Genomic DNA, 18,916 nt, shown 5'->3' on the forward strand with positions numbered 1-18,916 from the left:
ATTATGATATATGAATACAGTGCACCAATACAAAATTTAAAAAAAGAAAAATGCACCTAAGCATGCAGTTCTGTGTTTAGTTACTGTGTTGCAGGTGAATAGCTCATTGTGAGAACAGCTTTTGAAAGTAGAGACATTCTGAGTTGTTTTCCTAAAGGTCATAAATACCTTGATAAATTATGAAATCTGAAATGATCTGGTGGAAGTAGCATGAAGTTGTTATTAGCTAGGAGTTGCTCCCAGGGAGTAGTAGGAAATGAGTGAGTGAGTGTGTGTGTGTGTGTGTGTGTGTGTGTGTGTGTGTGTACACAATGCCTGCATATACATTCTTGCGTAAATGTAGCAGACTGACTGCTCTGAATGTAGCAAGCACCAAAGTGGGAAAAAGAAGAAAAGAAAGCAGCTTTGCTACATATTTCAGACACAGGAATGCTAAGGCTGTTATTGTGGTAATTATCCAACATACCCTTTCTCTTTAAAAGCTATTGTTGGAAACTATTTAGTTTAAAGTGACATTATTTTCTGTAGTATCTTTTATATCAATAGATGACTAAAATCACTTGAGTTGGTACCAGGGGTAAATGGGAAGAGAGTACTTTGCAATTACACACTGTAATTCAAATAGGAATAGCAATTGGAGCTTTAACAACTGAAAGAGTACTCACTAAAAATTCTATTTTGGCTAAGGATAGTAATCCCCAGGTTATAATAATGGGGACATTTTCCAGCTAGACAGTCATATCTCTCTTAGAGCAGAATTTTTAACAAAGAAATGTTGATTCTAATGCTTGTGCTCCCTGACTTACTTTACTTCCACTACCTTATAAGCTCTAACAAAGAGATAGGCCTTATATTTCAGCTACATGAAGGAATGGAGAGAATGAGGCAAGAGGCCCACAGGTTGTGGCCAAGGAACTAAGGACACTTAATGAGAACATAAGAATTGCTCATGATTTATGTGGAAAGTTGAGAGAGAAGAGGAAAGGAGAGGGATTTCATGAAAATGAGGAGAGAAGACAATAGAATAGTGGGAAGAAACTGGGGGAAAGAGGAGAGGTGGAGAAAAAGGAGGCTTGAGGAAAGAGATAGAAAAAATAACATTGTGTTCAGATCTGAAGGTATTACTATGACGCTCACTAGCATGTGAGGGGCAGAAGGAGGGGAATAGCCAGTGGGGTGTGGAAGGAAACACATCAAGAAATATTGTGTGCATATATAGATGCATCACATTGAATTTCATAATGCATAATTGCATTGCATCCAAAAATTTTTAAAAAGAGAGATTCTCTCATGAGAGATTCTCTCATGAGCATTGCATCCAAAAATTTTTAAAAAGAGAGATTCTCTCATTAGCATTTGAGATTTTGTCAAGTTGTTTCTAAGGTTTATCCAGCTACATCCCAGTTTTTAATCTGATAGTGGGATCAAATTCTGGTGCCAAAATATGGCATTATGCTATGAAAGGACATGGTTTTCCTCAATACCAATCTCACAAGTTAGGATTATATCCCAAGAATCCTGATTTTTTCCTAATTATCCATTAGGCATCTACCACTCATCATGAAGCTATTATGTTTTCAGTCTATACCAATTCTTGGGTGAGTAATGAGTCTTCTACATTTGCCAGCCACTATGCAAAGTAGGGCTTCATTTTAGTTTTCTTAAACTTAGCATTTATTTTTCAGTGCTGGGGCCTGGTGCATGCGAGACAAGTACTCTACCACTGAGTTATGTATGCAGCCCAAACTTAGCATTTTGAAGTTTCAAAGAACATTTTAATCACTGTGTGCTTGGATTTGGTGAACAATACTAAGCTAACAAAACACATAGACTGCCTATCTTTATGAATGTGAATTATAGTCCCTTTCAGTTTTGCTTTTTCCATGTTAAAGAGAACCCACTGTTTTAGGCATTGATTACATCTGAAAAGTCCTATTTCAAAGTAAGAGCATACTCACAAGTATCAGGTGGATGTGAATTTTGGGGGTCACTCCTTCAGGAGCCACTAAGTAGACAGAACAGGAAAACAGTTTGCAGTATGTTTGACTATAGCCTTCCTAAACTTTGGAGATGTTTGTGATAAGTAAGGTAAAATGAAGTTTTATGCTTTGAGACTTTCATGATTTTGGCTTATACTTTTTTGCCTATGCCAAGCAATGTTCCTATTGGTAACCATGTACTGAAGTTTGATTTATTTTAATGGTATAGGAGTTTGACACAAGTCAGAAAATCACAAGGTCAGTGAGAATTTCAGATAGTCATCAGTCTATTGGCTTGTTTCTAGGCTCACTGATTTATTCCAGATAGTTGGGTGTCTGATACTTTCTGAAAAGGAGATTTCACAGTATCTCTTAGTAAAAATGTTCTGGTCATCAGTAGCTCTTGAAAAGTTAACATTTGACTTTCAAGTTACAATTGAATCTTATTTTTTAGTTTATGGATTCTATCTTTGACAATACTGATGCATAAAGAAGTAATGTGTGATTACTAATACCGCACATTTTCAAAGCAGATTACTGCTGTGTACTTACACTAGCTTATAGTAAATCCATAAGATGTTTTTAAACTAGTCCCATTTTGTAGAAATTGGGGTTCAAAGAAGTTGAGTTACTTTCCAAAGGTCATACAGCTAGCAAATGATACAGCTAGAACTCTCACTTATATCTTCTGTCTCCTAAGCCCTGCGGTTTGTTCCATTATATTCCACTGAGGAATGAAGAAGCAAAATCTAATCTTGTTATTTACTGTATTGATAAACTTAAGAAATGTCAGGGAAAGAGTGCTTTGGAAGCTTAGAATTCTAAAGTCAGAAGAGACAATAAAAATCATACATTTTTGTAACAGTCCTGGTGAACTTGAATGCTGGTAACTGAATTGATGCTACCAGGAAGGTGTTGAACTGAGTTGAGCTTACATTACAAATGAGACTTCAAACTGTTCTAGTTAAGTTCACCAATAACTTCACCAATAACATACAAAAATGAAGATATGCTATTTTGGATGCTAGAAAAAAAGCCATTGAACATCAAGTTCTGAATAAAAAGCTCAGATAAACAAACATAGGAGTTATGCATTAAAAAGTAAAATACAAATGTGGGTTTGCTTAAGAGCATGCATGGCCTTGGAGGCCAGATAATGGGGGTATGAATCCTACCATTCACTAGTTAGATAACCTGGGATAAGTTACTTAACCATACTCATTTCAGTTTCCTTCTATATAAAATGGATATAAGAATATATATCATTATGCTGATATAAATATTAAAGAACAATATATATGTATATATACATATATACATATATACATACATATATACATATATATATATAACTTAGCAGGGTACCCCACACAATTAATTGTAGTTTCCAATAACAAGAAAAATATTGTTGTCATTATTTCTCTAATTGTAGAGCATTAAATAAGCCCCAACCAAACTTGTGTTGGAAGTTTATTGTGTTAAATATTTCTTTATAATTATTTAATGTTTGTATACCAAAGATGATTTCTGACTTTACGAACCACTCCTAAGAATAAAAAGCAATATAAGACTTACTTTAATGCTACCAACAATAGCAAATTAATAGAATCATCAGGATATACTTTGTTCATTTCTAAATACTTTATGTGTATTAACTCATTGTGTTTCCAATAAAACACTATGAATTAGGTAGTATTACTGTTTCTATTCTATATATAAATAAAATGAGCATGAGGAGGCAAAATAATTTATTAGGAAGTAGCAGAGCCAGTATTTGAATTCAGACTATCTAGTTCTAGAATCGACACTTTTAATTACTATAGTCTCTTTTCTTCCTATCACACTGCTCTGTACTTTCTTTTTTTGAAATATATATTTTTTATTGATGCATTATATTCATACATCATGTCAGGGTAAAGAACTTGTGTGGACATACATGTACACATCACCAATTTAACCCCTACCCAATTCCTACCCCATTCCCTCCCCGTCCCTCCTTCCCTTGCTTGGCTTAGTGGTCCTCTGCCAAATGAATTACAGCCAACAGGAGCTTTCAAATAGAGTAATATGAATGCTAGTTAAATTAACGAATTATAACCAGGTGTAGTGGCGCAGCTTGTAATCCCCGCGCTTGGAAGGCTGAGACAGGAGGAATGTGCAAAGCCAGCCTCAGCTACTTAGTGAGGCTCTCAGCATGAGACCCTGTTCCCAAATAAAATATAAAATAGGTCAGGAGTATAGCCTGGAGGTAGAAGACTCCTGGTTCCATCCCCAGTACCACACAAAATAAAATAAATTTTAAAAATTGAATGAGTTATAGTAATGAATTTACATTAAATGAGAACTAAGAGCAACAAATAGTGGCGACAAAAATACTCTGGCTACCACTGACAAAATAACGTAGAGCTAAAGGTTAGTTAAGACTCGTGCTTAGCTTACATTTTAAAATATATTTTTATTGGTGCATTGCAGTCTCACCTCATAATGAAGTCCATAGTGATAGGGATATACAGGCAAAGAACACTTGGTGAGATTCTACTCGACTCCACCCTAGTTCCCTCACCCCACCCCTTAGCTTGCATTTTTTTAATGGAAAAATGAACCAGGTATAGTGGCACACACCTGTAATCCCAGTTCTTGGGAGACTGAGATAGGAGGATCACAGGTTTTGAGGCTAGCCTCAGCAACTTAGTAAGACACTATTTCAAAGTAAAAAAAAATAGGGCTAGGGGTATAGCCCAGAGGTAGAGTGCCCCTGGGTTTAATCCCCAGCACCTGAGTAAGTAAATAAATAAATGAAAAAATGCTTCAGTATTTTAGAAAGGCAGAAAAAATGCAAAGTATGGTGGTGCATGCCTATAATCCAGTCCTTGGGAGTCTAAGACAGGAAAATTGCAGGTTCAAAGACAGTCTCAGCAATTTAATGAGACCTTGTTTCAAAATTTTAAAAAGTATTAAAAAAGAGCTAGTAGTATAGCTTGGAGGTAGAATGCCTTTGGGTTCAATCTGTAGTACCAAACAAACAAACAAACAAACAAAAAAGAAGGTAGCATAAATTGCAGGTGAAGCCAGATGGTAATGAGGAGTGGAGCTCAGTAAATATACAAGACCTACGATGGTGAAGGTCTTAGCACTGTGGCTCCCTGTGGGACCCTTACTCTGTGCCTTGAAGAAGGGATGGATGGAGAAGAAAGGGCAGATGCCTAGAGCAACAGTGATAAACCAAGAGAAAGCAGGTAGATTTGGAACCTGTGCTCTTCTCTTTCATATATTCAGGTAATTTACAACCCCCATCCTATAGCCACAGGGGCCACTGAAAATGTGCTCAGCTCAATTGCTGGTTAGTTTCCTGAAAACCATCATTCTAAACTTTCCAATCACCTAAGTGTATTCTCGTGAAAGTTGCTTGACTTATGTACTTTTACTATATATATATATATATATAGTGGTACTGGGGCTTTCTACCTCTGGGCTATACTCCCAGACCTATTTTATATTTTTATTTGGAAACAGGGTCTCACTAAGTTGCTGAGAGCCTCACTAAGTAGCTGAGGCTGGGTTTGAACTCATGCGATCCTCCTGTCTCAGCCTCCCAAGCGCGGGGATTACAAGCGTGCGCCACCACGCCCAGCTTAACTTACTTTTAGATAGAAAGGATATAGTCCTAAACCAATACAATTTATAACTTCTACTTACCTTTTTCTGCTGGGCTCAAAACAGTCACTGTGGGGGGGGGGGAGAAAGAGAGAAATTAATTATATATTGGAAATTTTGTCAACAGCATCACTACAAAATGCAGCATTATGAAATAAAATATCATTCAACTGAAAATGCTTTTTTTTAAAATTTGGTGTGTGGCAGTACTGGAAATTGAACCCAGGGGCATCCTACCTCTGAGCTACATCCCCAGCACTATTTTTTAGTCTTTATTTTGAAACAAGGTCTCACTAAGTTGCAGAGGGCCTCACTAAGTAGCCGAGGCTGGCTGTGAATCTGTGATCCTCCTGTCTCAGCCTCCTAAGCGCGGGGATTACAAGCATGTGCTACCACGCCCAGCTTAAAAATAGTTTTAATATACCTAACTTATTGAACATCATAGCTCAGTCTAGCCTCCCTTAAAAATTCTTGAAACACTTACATCAGCCTACAGTTGGGTAAAATCATCTAACAGAAAGTCTATTTTGTAATCAAATACTAAATATTTAATGATTTACTGAATATTATTCTGAAAATGAAAATATACATTACATACTTACCTTGTGCTAGATATTCTGTGCTAAGCAGCATTTATGGGCATGAACTCACTTAATACACAAGTAATTTTATGAGGTAGGGACTGTATGGCTATATGTGTATGTGTATACTTTTGCATCATCGTAAAGTCTTTTTTTGTTTTGGTGGTACTGGGGTTCTGGAAGTCCTTCTACCTCCGGGCTACACTCCCAGACCTATTTTATACTTTTATTTGGAAACAGGATCTCTTAAGCCAGCGAGACTGGCTTCAAACCTGCCCCATCCTCCTGTCTCCACCTCCCAAGCGCGGGGATTACAAGCGTGCGCCACCACACCCAGCCCATCATAAAGTCTTAAAAAGAATATTTAGGTCAGGAACTGTATTTACTTTCCCAAAACATTCACTGCAGAAATGTGTGTGTGTGTGTGTGTGTGTGTGTGTGTGTGTGTGTGTTACTGAAAATTGAACCCAGTGGAGCATTCTAACTCTGAGCTATACCTCAGTCCTATTTTTTTTTTAATTTTAAAACAGGATCTCACTGAATTGCAGAGGGCCTCACAAAGTCGTAGAGACTGGCTCTGGACCTGTGATCCTCCTGTCCCAGCCTCTCATGTACTGGATCACAGGTATGTGCCATCACGCCTACTTGTAGCTAGCCAGTTGTGGTATGCACACCTACAATCCCAGTACTTGGGTGGCTGAGACAGGAGGATCACAAGTTCAAAGCCCGCCTCAGCAATAGAATGAGGATGTCAGCAACTTAGTGAGAATTTGTTTCAAAATAAAAAATAAAACAGGGCTACGGGTGTAGCTCAGAGGTAGAATGTCCTTGGGTTTAATCCCTGGTACCAAAAGAATATTCAGGTATCTGGAGGTAACACAGTATGAATATTGCATGCCAGTTTTGATGTCAGACAGGATTAGAAGTTCAGCTGCACTATTTTGTGATCCTGGGCAAGTTCCTTAACTTCCCTAACTGTCCCTACCTCATAAAGCTACTTGTGTAGTAAGTGAGTTCATGCCCATGAAAATGTCACAAGAGTCGTACTAAACTTTTACAAAATGAATCCATTATTGTGAATCTCTTAGATAAGTATACAGTTGGCCAAGTCTATGAGGAACTTGCCATGCACGATTATAGAGTAATATAGTGACATCTGTAATTATAACTGCTCTACTTCCTCAGATTTCAGTTCACTGCTGGAAAGTTAAATGACTGAAGTTATCATCAACTAGCTTTTTACACTGTTTTTCCACTTCTCTCTCATTTTCTTACTAATTTTTTTGCAACTAGATAGAAAAGTTATAGAAAGGTAGAGTATGTGGAATATCTTTTCATCACTGGAAACTGGTATTCAAACCAAAGTGTATCTCATGATCTCCTTTAAGTACATACATATTTTAGGTTGAGAGAAGATTATGGGTAGCATAATTCTAACGTGTGGCTTAGTGGGAATGGTCAATAACTATATTAAAAAATACATGGAAGAAACTCGATAGCAGTGATATCAAGCAGAAAGACGCAAACCAGGTAGTTTATATTTTCTAGTAGGAACGTTTAGAGAAATGTTAAAACACATCAAGTGAAGTTAATTTTAGTAATATATTTTATTTACCCTAATATATGAAAGCTTCATTTCAACATGCTATCATATAAAATTATTAATTGCATATTTTATACTCTGCTTTTGCACTAAGTTTTTGAAAGCTGGTGTACATTTTATGCTTCCACAACATCTCAGTGCAAATGCTCTATTTGAAGTATATAATAAACACGTGGCTGTCAGCTACAGAGTTAGTGTAGTTCAAAAAGACTTGTGAAAGTGGGAAATTCAAAAAAATTAAGAGTCTAATGAATTGAATGCCCATTTACAACATGAAGTTCATTTTAAATTAAAACATGTTTGAGAAGGGAGTTTATTATACTGATTTACAACATATATTTTGGTATGTATTTATATTCTGGCTCTGACATTTGTTTTGTGACCTTGGGTAAGTTATTCTGTACCTCAGTTTTCTCATCCATAAAATGAACATAAAATTTTGTTATGGGGTTGTATAAAAAATTAATGATAAAAATAAGTCTTAAGTACTTGGGTACCTGGCACATAATAAGAACTTCATTAATGTGGGTTACTTATTGCTATTTTTATGAGAAAGGTGAATTACTCAGTTGGGTTAGGTTTCATAGTAAGTTCAGGATAAAATAAGTATGATAATAAAAAAAATGTTGTGGAAACCTGAAGTTATACATGATGGTTTTAAAATAATTCATTTAATGTCAAAATGAATAACTGATTCTTACTTTTCAATATTTCTTAGGAGGGAATCAAATTTGAAATAAGAAAGTAACATACATTTCTGATTATATTCTTCTTGTTGAAAAACAAGTTAATCATGCCAGTTTATATTTATGCCTCTGAAAAAAATTATTGATAGAAGCCATTTATTTACTTTTGAGTTAGTTATCCTCAAAGCTGAATGATTTTAACAATTACTCAGGGAGCATGATAAAAATATAGATTTTATGATTTTCTTCAGTAAGTCTCCGGGTGAACATACAGTAATTTATATTTTAAAAATTCAGCAGAAGATTCTGATTATCATCCAAGTTTAAGAGCCACTGAGCATAGTGGCACATACTTGTAATCCAAGTACTTGGGAGGCTGAGACAGGAGAATTGCAGGTTCAAGGCCAGTCTCAGCAACTTAGCAAGGCCCTCAGTAACCTAGCAAGACCCTATTTCAAAACAAACAAACAAACAAACAAACAAACAAACAAGTAAATACATAAAATAGAGATGGGCATGTAGCTCAGAGGTATAGTGCCCTTGGCTCAATCCCCAGAAACACATACATACACAAAGCCACTAGAGTTATTTAACAAATTTGGTATGATATATTGATACTCAAATATCAAATATTTAAGTATCTGACATATGGATTACTATTTTAGATGTAGTAATAGAAAGAGTAATATAGGCTTGAATGGATAGCTTTCTTTCTTTTTTTGTTTGTTTTTGTTTGTTTGTTTGTTTCTTTTTTGTAGGTCTGGGGATGGAATCCAGAGGCATTTGACCTCCAAACTACACCCCCCGCCCATTTTTTTTTTTAATTCTTTATTTTAAAACCGGGCCTCACTGAGTTGCAGAAGGCCTCACTAAGTAGCTGAGGCTGTCCGCAAACCACAATCCTCTGGTCTCAGCCTCCCAAATGCTGGGATTACAAGCGTGTGCCACCACGCCTGGCGATAGTTTTTATTTCTGCAGAAACTTGCTTTCTTGAAAATTGTCCTCGTCTTACCAGTTTTCATTTCTTCTCTCTCTCTCTCTGAAGAATTTCTCCCTTTTGAGGAGAATTAGTTCCTAGATGTTACCAAAATGGATACTGTTGTCACCAACAATGGCAGATAGGGAACTCCAGAATTCCATCCCTCCCTAAAAGCAACTAAAGAGGGAATAAAACCTATCAGACTCAACTTTTGCATAGCTTTGGAACTAGTTTTAAAAAAGTACAAGAGCAAAAGGGAAGACTTGGTGAAATAACTGTTGCTTTGTATTAAAGAATTCTATGAGTGGGGTATGGTGGTGCACCCCTGTAATTCCAGTACTTGGGAGGCTGAGGCAGGATGATTACAAGTTCAAGGCCAGCCTCATCAATTTAGCAATCCTCTCAGCAACCTAGCGAGACTCTGTTTCAAAATGAAAAATAAAATAAGGCTGGGGTGTAGCTCAAAGGTAGCATGCCCCAAAGTATTCTACCTCTGAGCTATACCCCAATTTCTTTTATGGTTTATTTTTAAATAGGCTCTTGTTATGTTGCTAAGGCTAGCCTCAAACCTGCAATCCTACTACTGTCTGAGCGTCTGAAGTACTGGGATTACAGGTGTGTGTCACTGCACCTGGCTATTTCGGCAGTTTCTTATAAAACTGAACATACTCTTACTGTATGACCTAGCAACCATACTCTTTGATATTTAACCATGTGAGTTGAAAGCTTATGCACATGTAAATATCCACATAAAAATGTTTTAGTAGAGCCAGGTATGGTAGTGCACTCCTATAATCCTGGTGTTTGGGAGGCTGACAGGAGAATTGCAGATTTGAGGCCAGCCTCAGCAACACTTCAAGACTTTCAGCAACTTAGTGAGACCCTGTTTCTAACTAAAAATTAAGAAGGACCAGGGGTGTATCTTAGAAGTAGAATGCCCCTAGGTTCAATCCTCAGTACCAAAAAAAAAAAAAAAAAAGTTTTCACAGCTTACGTCAAAATGACCAAAACATGAACAACAATCAATATACTTTCCAGTAGAGGAGTAGATAACTGAACCATGGACTATAACCATGCAATGGAATATTCTGTGTTAAAATCAATGAGCTATCGAGCCATGAGAAGATATAAAGGAATCCTAATTGCATATTACTAGTATGAAAGAAGCCAATTTTGTTTTTCGTGTGTGGCACTGAGGATTGAACCCAGGGGCATTCTACCTCTGAGTCACATCCCCAGCCCTTTTTATTTTGTATTTTGAAACAATATCACTAGGCTGCTGAGAGCCTTGCTAAGTTGTTGAGGCTGGCTGCAAAACTATAATCCTATCTCAGACTCCCAAGTACTGGGATTACAGACATGTGACCCCACATCTGACTGAAAGAAGTCAACTTGAGACTGAATGCAGCACAGAGAACAGAGGACTGAAAAGAGCTGGCATGTCTTATCTGGAGAGCAGAGGTGACACAACCTTGACGAACTGGTTGCTGCTCACACTTGGAGGCTTTCAGAGACTAACTCCAGCAAAGAAGTGGAATCTTGTCAAGCCAGTGACTGCAGAAAACTATCATCAAATCAATCACATTCTTCTCTTCTCATTTAAATACCTTGAAACATTGACACCCAAACTGCCCAGCCAAATTGCCTAGCAAAATCCTGTGGCTGCATTGGAACACAGACTGAGAAATGACAGGCCCTTCCTGAAGGGTCCACAGTGGCCATATTCCAACTCATTGAGACCACTGTGAATCTATAGACCAACCGGCCGAACCACCCAAAGAATCCCCATGGCTGCAGCTGAACTTGTCCCTTCCTTCAGAAATTCTAACAGCACTCATCAAGACCCTGAGTTTAGACTGCTTCCCAGCAGAAGCCTACATGGCTACAGGGACTTGTGTGACAATGAACAGTCCCGAGGCATCTGTGAGTTGGCCAATCATCCCTGCAGAGGTGGAGGCAGGTGCTATAGTCAAATATAGCAGAAACATGAACTGAATTAGGAGACATTCCCTAGGAACGCTTGGATGGGTGGGACCTAGGGTCAGCAGTTCCCTGTGGCCCTGAAGGGTCTCCAGAAATCACCATAGGACCACCAACAGTGGTGTCTGCAGGTTAAAATAACAGCCAACCATGCTGCAGGCTCAGAAGGGTATAAACTCAAGCTCGGTGGTGTTTGGGTGCTACAAACACCAAGGCCAGAGGCCAACTGAACTAAATCCAATACTTCACAATTATTTTGTGAAATTGAAAGAGATGGGTTCCTTCCAAATTCCTTCTATGAGGCCAATATTGCTTTAATACCAAAACCAAATAAAGATCCCTCAAGAAAATAAAATTATAGACCAATATTTTTGAAGAACATAGATGCAAAAATTCTAAACAAAAGTAGTAATACACATTCAAAACTACATCAAGAAAGTTGTATACCATGACCAAGTTGGTTACATTCCAGGGATGCAAGGCTGATTCAGCATATGCAAATCAATACATGTCACTCACCACATAAACAGAACTAAGGACAAAAGTCACATGATGATCTCAATAGATGCTGAAAATTCATTTGACAAACTCTTTACACCCATTTACATAAAAAATACACCACATAATATTTAAATAGAAGGAACTAAACCTCAACACCATTAAGGCAATATAAACTCAGCCAACATCATACTGAATGGGGGAAAACTGCAGTAATTCTCTTTACAACCAGGAACAAGACTGGGATGTACACTATCAGCACTCCTTTTCAATATAGTCCTTGAGACTACTTTCAGAGTGATAAGGCAAGATAAAGATATCAAAGGAATTCAAACAGGAAAAGAGGAACTGAAATGATCTCTATTTGCAGATTACCTGACCTTTTATTTAGAAGACCCAAAACTCAACCAAAAGACTTCTAGAGCTAATCAACAAATTCATCAAAGTAGCAGAATACAAAAATCAATAGCTTTCTATACAATAATCATGAATCCACTAGAAAAAAACCCTGAAGACAATTCCATTCAAAATAACATCAAAAACAATAAAACACCAAGGAATAAATCTAACCAAGGAGGTAAAAGGCCTCTATAATAAAAATTATGAAACATTAAAGAAAGAAATTGAAGATCTTCCTTGCTCTTGGATAGGCATAATATTATCAAAATGGCCATTCTACCAAAAGTGAACAACATTAAATCCAATACAGTCCCTACTAAAATACCAATAATTCTTCATAGAGCTAGAAAAATCAGTCCTAAATTTCATAAGGAGAAACAAAAGACCCAGAGTAGCCTAAACAATTCTCAGCAATAAGACCCATACAGCCACAAAACACCTGACTTCAAATTATACTACAGAGCTATAGTAACAAAAACAGATTCATAGACAAATGGAGCAGAATAGACAATACAGAAACCACATACTTCTAGCCAATTGATTTTTCATAAAGCTGTCAAACACATATGTTAGAGAAAAGACATCCTTTTCAACAAATGGTGTTTGGAAAACTGGTTATCCATCTGTAGTAAAATAGAATTAATTCCCTACCTTTCACCCTGCACAAGTGTCAACTCAAGGTGGACCAAAGATCTGGAAATTACACGAGAGACTTTGCAGTTACTAGAAGAAAGCATAAGACCAAAGCTCCAATATAAGCATAGGCAAAACCTTCCTCAAAAGGATCCCCAAATCTCAGAAAATTTTTAAAAAGATGGCATTAAACTAAACAGTTTTGGCACATCAAAGAAAACCATCAAGTGTCTAAAGAGAGAGCCTACAGAAAAGGGGAAGAGCTTTGCCAGCTATCGCTCTGATAAAAGACTAATCATTAGAATATACAGAGTACTTTAAAAAACTCAAACACAATCCAGTAATGGGCAATTGAGCTACATAGACACTTTATAAAATAAGAAATATAAATGACCAACAAATACAAGAAAAAAATGTTGAAAACAAAATCATTAGCAATCAAGGAGTTGCAAATCAAGACTATGCTGAGATACCATCAAACTCCAATTAGTATGGCAATCATCAAGAAGCCAAACAACAATAAATGCTAGAGAAGATGTGGAGAAACAGGAACTCTTCTACACTATTGATAGGACTACAAAGTAGTGTAGCTGCTATGGGGATCAGTGTGGAGGTCCCTTGGAAGACTCAGAATGGATCCACCATATGATCCAGCTAGACCACTCCTGGGCTTCTTTCCAAAGGGACTGAAATCAGAGAATTACAGTTATACATGCATATCCATTTTATAGCCGCAAGCACAATTCACAAGAGCCAAATTATGGAACCAACCTAGGTGTCCATCAACAGATGAATGGATTACAACATTATGGTATATACACACAATGAAATTATACTCAGAAATAAAGAAGAAAATTGTGTCATTTACAGAAAAAGAAATGGACATGGAGAACATTATGTTAACTGAGATTAGCTAGTCACAGAAAGTGAATGGCAATCATCAAGAATTCAAACAACAATAAATGCTGGCAAGGATGCGGGGCAATAGGAACATTTCTACATTGTTGGTGGGATTGCAAATTAGTGTAGCCATTATGGAGATCAGTGTGGAGATTCCTCAGAAAAAAATCAAAACTACACAGAGACATACTTCATATCTAAGCACATAAATTAGTTTTAAATAGAAGTATAAAAATTTAGGATATATAAAGTACTTAAAAATACCCCCCAAAATAACTCAATCAATAAGTGGACAATTGAACTAAATAGGCACTTATCAAAAGAAGAAATAAACATGACCAATTTATATGCTAAAAATGTTCAATATCCTTAGTAAACAGGGAAATGCAAATCAAAACTACTGAGATTCCATTTAACCCATTAGAAGAGTAATCATTGAAAATGCAAACAATAATACTGGCAAGAATGTGGGAAAAAAGGAACATACATTCTTGGTGGAATCAAGATTAAATTAATATAACCACTATGGATATCAGTATGGAGGACCCTCAAAGAACTATTGATGCAACTATCACATGACACAGCTAAATCACTCCTTGTTATCATTCTCAAAGAATTAAAGTAAGAATACTATAGTGTTACATGCATACCCAGGTTTATTACAGCACATTTCACAATTGCCAACCCAGATGTCTGTCAACAGCTGGGTGGATAAAGAAAATATGGTATATACACATGATGGAGTGTTTTCATTTACAAAGGGGAACAGATTTATGTGATTTGCAGGAAAACAAATGAAATTGAAGAACACTGTGCCAGACTCAAATCAGCCAGACTCAAAAAATCAAGGGTTGATGCCAGGCATGGTGGCGCACACTTGTAATCCCCGCGCTTGGGAGGCTGAGACAGGAGGATCACACAGGTTCGAAGCCAGCCTCAGCTATTTAGTGAGGCTTTCAGCAACTTAGTGAGACCCTGTTTCCAAAAAAATATATAAAATAGGTCTGGGAGTATAGCCCGGAGGTAGAAAGCCTCTGGGTTCCACCCCCAGTACCACCAAAACAATAACAAAAAAATTAAGGGTTGCATGTTTTTTCTCACATGTTGAAGCTAGAGAAAAAAAAACTAGGAAAGAAAAGGGAAATGAGGCGAGAGACCAGTAGAATAATGGAAAGAGATGGGTGGAAGAAGAGGCGAAGGGGAAACGGCGGCTTGGGGAAGGAAACAGACCAAGCAACATTATGTGCATATATGTTCATCACTGAGTCTCATTATCATGTATGGGGGGCTGGGCGGGGGTGATGTGGAAGGGGAAGCACTCCAAGTGATGTTGTGTGCATATGTGAATATATCCATCTGAATCTCACTGTGATGTATAATTATAAAGCACCGATGAAAAAAGTTACTCATGTAAAAAGTAAACAAAAGGAACTAGGCTTGCTAAACTAATATCAGACAAAATAGATTTTAAGTTAATTACATCATTTGTTTGGAGATGGATGGAACTGGAGAACATTATGCTAAGTGAGATTTATCAGTCACAAACAATAAGAAATCGGATGCTCTCCCTAATGTGTGGAAGCTAGTGAGAAAATGGATCATAGGAGGAACTCTAGACAAAGAAGGAGATACTATAGATGAGCAAATAAGGTGACCTGAGGGTGATGAGAGAGCGGGAGAGGGAAACTCCCTATGTACATAACATAGAGTCTCAAACAAATCAATCAGTAAGCCAAACATGAGACAGAGGGAAGAGGAAGAGAATGGGGTGGGAATTGGGGAAGGGCTAAATGAGTAATGTGTGCATGTATGCCTCTACCATCTTGTACTCCATTAAGATGGATGACTACAATGCACCAATAAAAAAAGAAAATAAGCCGGGAATGGTGGCTCACACTTGTAATCCCAGTACTTGGGAGGCTGAGACAGGAGGATCACAGTTCGTGGACAGCCTCAGCTATTTAGTGAGGCCCTTTGCAACTCAGTTGAGACCCTGTTTCAAAATAAAGAATAAGCCGGGCATGGTGGCGCATGCTTGTAATCCCTGCACTTGGGAGGTGGAGACAGAAGGGTCACACAGGTTCAAAGCCAGCCGCACTGGCTTAAGAGACCCTGTTTCCAAATAAAAATATAAAATGGGTCTGGGAGTGTAGCCCAGAGGTAGAAGGGTTTCCAGGAACCCCAGTACCACTAAAAACAAAACAAAACAAAAGAATAAAAAATAGGGCTGGGATATAGCACGAAGGTAGAATGCCCCTGGGTTCCATCCCCAGTATCGCAAATAAATAAATAAATAAATAAATAAATAAATATGCAATTACAAATATACATACACACCAAAACAGAGCCCCAAAGTTTAGAAAACAAACACCGACATAAATGAAGGGAGATGCAGACAGTATTACATCAATACCTGGAGACTTTTAATACCCACTCTCAACTATGGATAGAAAAAATAGAAGATCCATAAGGAAATAGAAGAGGTGGACTATGCTATTAACAAACTAGAGCTAACAGACAGGTGAACAGTCCAACAACAGTAAAATACACACCCTTTTCAAGTGCACATGGAACATTATCCAGAATATACCGCACATTGGGTATAAAGCAAGTCTTGATTTATTTATTTTTTTTTATTTTTTTATTTTTGTGGTACTGGGGGTGGAACCCAGAGCCTTTCTACCTCCAGGCTATACTCCCAAACCTATTTTATATTTTGTTTAGAAACAGGGTCTCACTAAATTACTGAGAGCCTCACTAAGTAGCTGAGGCTGGCTTCAAACCTGTGTGATCCTCCTGTCTCAGCCTCCCAAGCGCTGGGATTACAAGCGTGCACCACCACACCCGGCGTCTTGATATATTTAAGTGATATTGTATAGGGTATTTTCTCTAACCACAACAGAATGAAATTAGAAATCAGTAAAATAATAAAAATTACAAAATCCAAAAATATGGGGAAATTAATCAATTCGCACTTAAATAATATGCGGAATTAATTAGAAAATAACTTGAAACCAAAAAAGAAAATCAATCTACCAAACTCTATAGATTATAGTGGAAGTGTTGTACTAATGGCCATAAATCTCTACATTGAAAAAGAGCGAAAATCCCAATTAGGTACCTAACTTTATACCTTAGGGAACTAAACCAGAAAAACTGAACTCAAAGCTAGGAAAAGGAAGTATAATAAAGATTAGATTGAAGAAAAAAATGAAACAGTAAACACAAAAGCAATAGCATTAATGAAACTGAAAGCTCAGGGAATTTGAAAAGATCAACAAAATTTACAACCCTTAAACTAGATTAAATGAGGAAAAAAAAACTAGAAAACTAGAAAAATGGATGACTTGCAGAAATAGAAAGGAGTATAATGGAATTCTAGGAGCCACTGTGTGCCAACCAACTAGATAACCTAAAGGAAATAAACACATTCTTAGAAATATACAAAGTATCTGAAGTGACTAAAAAATGTTTCCAAGGGAAAACAATGAGGGACACAGGAAGTGACCATGAAGTTTAGGCAGGATGAATGAACTCTAACATCTAGTGGACAACATTGTATCTTTAGTCAATAATAATGTATTGGACATTAAGAAATTGTTAAAAAATAGATCTTATGTTACCTTTCTTACCAAAACAAAAGTAAAACAAAATTTTTAACAGACCTTTAACAAAAAGATTGAATAATTAAAAATAATATTTGGCTTAGTGATTGATTTTGATATGTTTGTGAATATCAGGTACATTAGGAATTTCCCACTTCCCTCTCCCATCCTGTTTTATTAGGTAACATACAAATGATGATGATGATAATAATAATAATAATAATAATAATAATAACTTCCCAGCAAAGAAATGCCAATGCAAAAATAGATTTACTAGTAATTTCTACTATACATTTAAAAATTAATATCAATCCTGAGAAAAATTTTAAAATATCTTGAGAAAAACAATATACCAAAATGTATGGGATGAAGCAGAAAGAATACTTAGAAGAATTTTTATATTAGCAAAGAAGAAAGATTGCCAGCAATCTAACTTATCATTTCAAAGAACCAGAACAAACTAAGCACAAAGTCAGCAGAAGGAAGGAAAAATAAAGGTTAGAGCAGAAATAAATCAGATACAGAATAGCTCTTCTTCATTTATAATTTTACTTATTTGATTTGTCTTTCTTTTTCCCCATAAAAATACAAAGATCACAAATGACTAGTATGAAAAATTGGAGAAACTTGAAGAAATGGATAAATGTTGAAGAACAACCTACCAACGAGTTAGTGAGAAACAGCAAATCTGAACGAATCAATAACAGGAAAAGATGTAATATGTAATAAAAATAACCAGCAAACCAAACCAGAGAACCACATGGCTTCAGTGGTTAATTCTAACACACATTAAACAGAGAATTAACACCAATATGTTTCAAATTCTTCCAAAACATTAAAAAACTAGCTCTTTTTTTAAGAAGCTAGCTCTTTTTAATTCATTTTATGAAACCAGTATTATCCTGATGTCCAAGCTAGATAACACATAACAAGAAAACTACCTATAGCATTCTCTTATAAACATAGATGCAAAATTCCTCAAGCAAATACTAGAAAATCAAATTCAGGAATATATTAAAAGATTATACATTATGATCCGGTAGGATTTATCCAATAAATGTAAGGGTAGTTTAACATATGAAAATCAAGCCAGGTGTGGTGGCGCACGCTTAAAACCCTGTTTCAAAATAAAGAATAAAAAAATATGGCTGGGTGTAGCTTGGAGATAGAATGCCCCTGGGTTCCATTCCCTATATATATATATATATATCAATGATGAAATATACCATATTAATATAATGAAGAGGGGAAATCCATAATCATCGTAATTGATGCTCTAAATGCATGTAAAAATATTCTACACATTTAGCTGGGCGTGGTGGCGCACACTTGTAATCCCAGCATTTGGGAGGCTGAGACAGGAGGATTGCGATTCGCTGACAGCCTCAGCTACTTAGTGAGGCCCTTTGCAACTCAGTG

General features: G+C 36.7%; 1 protein-coding gene across 2 annotated transcripts in view; it reads right to left on the reverse strand.

The window, feature by feature from the left end:
- The window catches only part of ZDHHC15 (zDHHC palmitoyltransferase 15), a gene marked incomplete at both ends in the record, with an annotated part of 73,172 nt that overhangs the window by 47,456 nt on the left and 6,800 nt on the right, over positions 1-18,916 (reverse strand). Inside the window, one exon of one of the 2 annotated variants that reach the window (XM_080719512.1) lies at positions 5,676-5,702. The exons of the other annotated variant lie outside the window; for it this stretch is intronic. Within the exon in view, the coding sequence (XP_080575638.1) occupies positions 5,676-5,702 (27 nt within the window). The remainder of the gene's footprint in view (positions 1-5,675; positions 5,703-18,916) is intronic. 2 annotated transcript variants of the gene reach the window in all.

The sequence above is a fragment of the Muscardinus avellanarius genome, assembly GCF_963383645.1.
Source record: "Muscardinus avellanarius genome assembly, chromosome: X".
In the NCBI taxonomy this organism is placed as follows: domain Eukaryota; kingdom Metazoa; phylum Chordata; class Mammalia; order Rodentia; family Gliridae; genus Muscardinus; species Muscardinus avellanarius.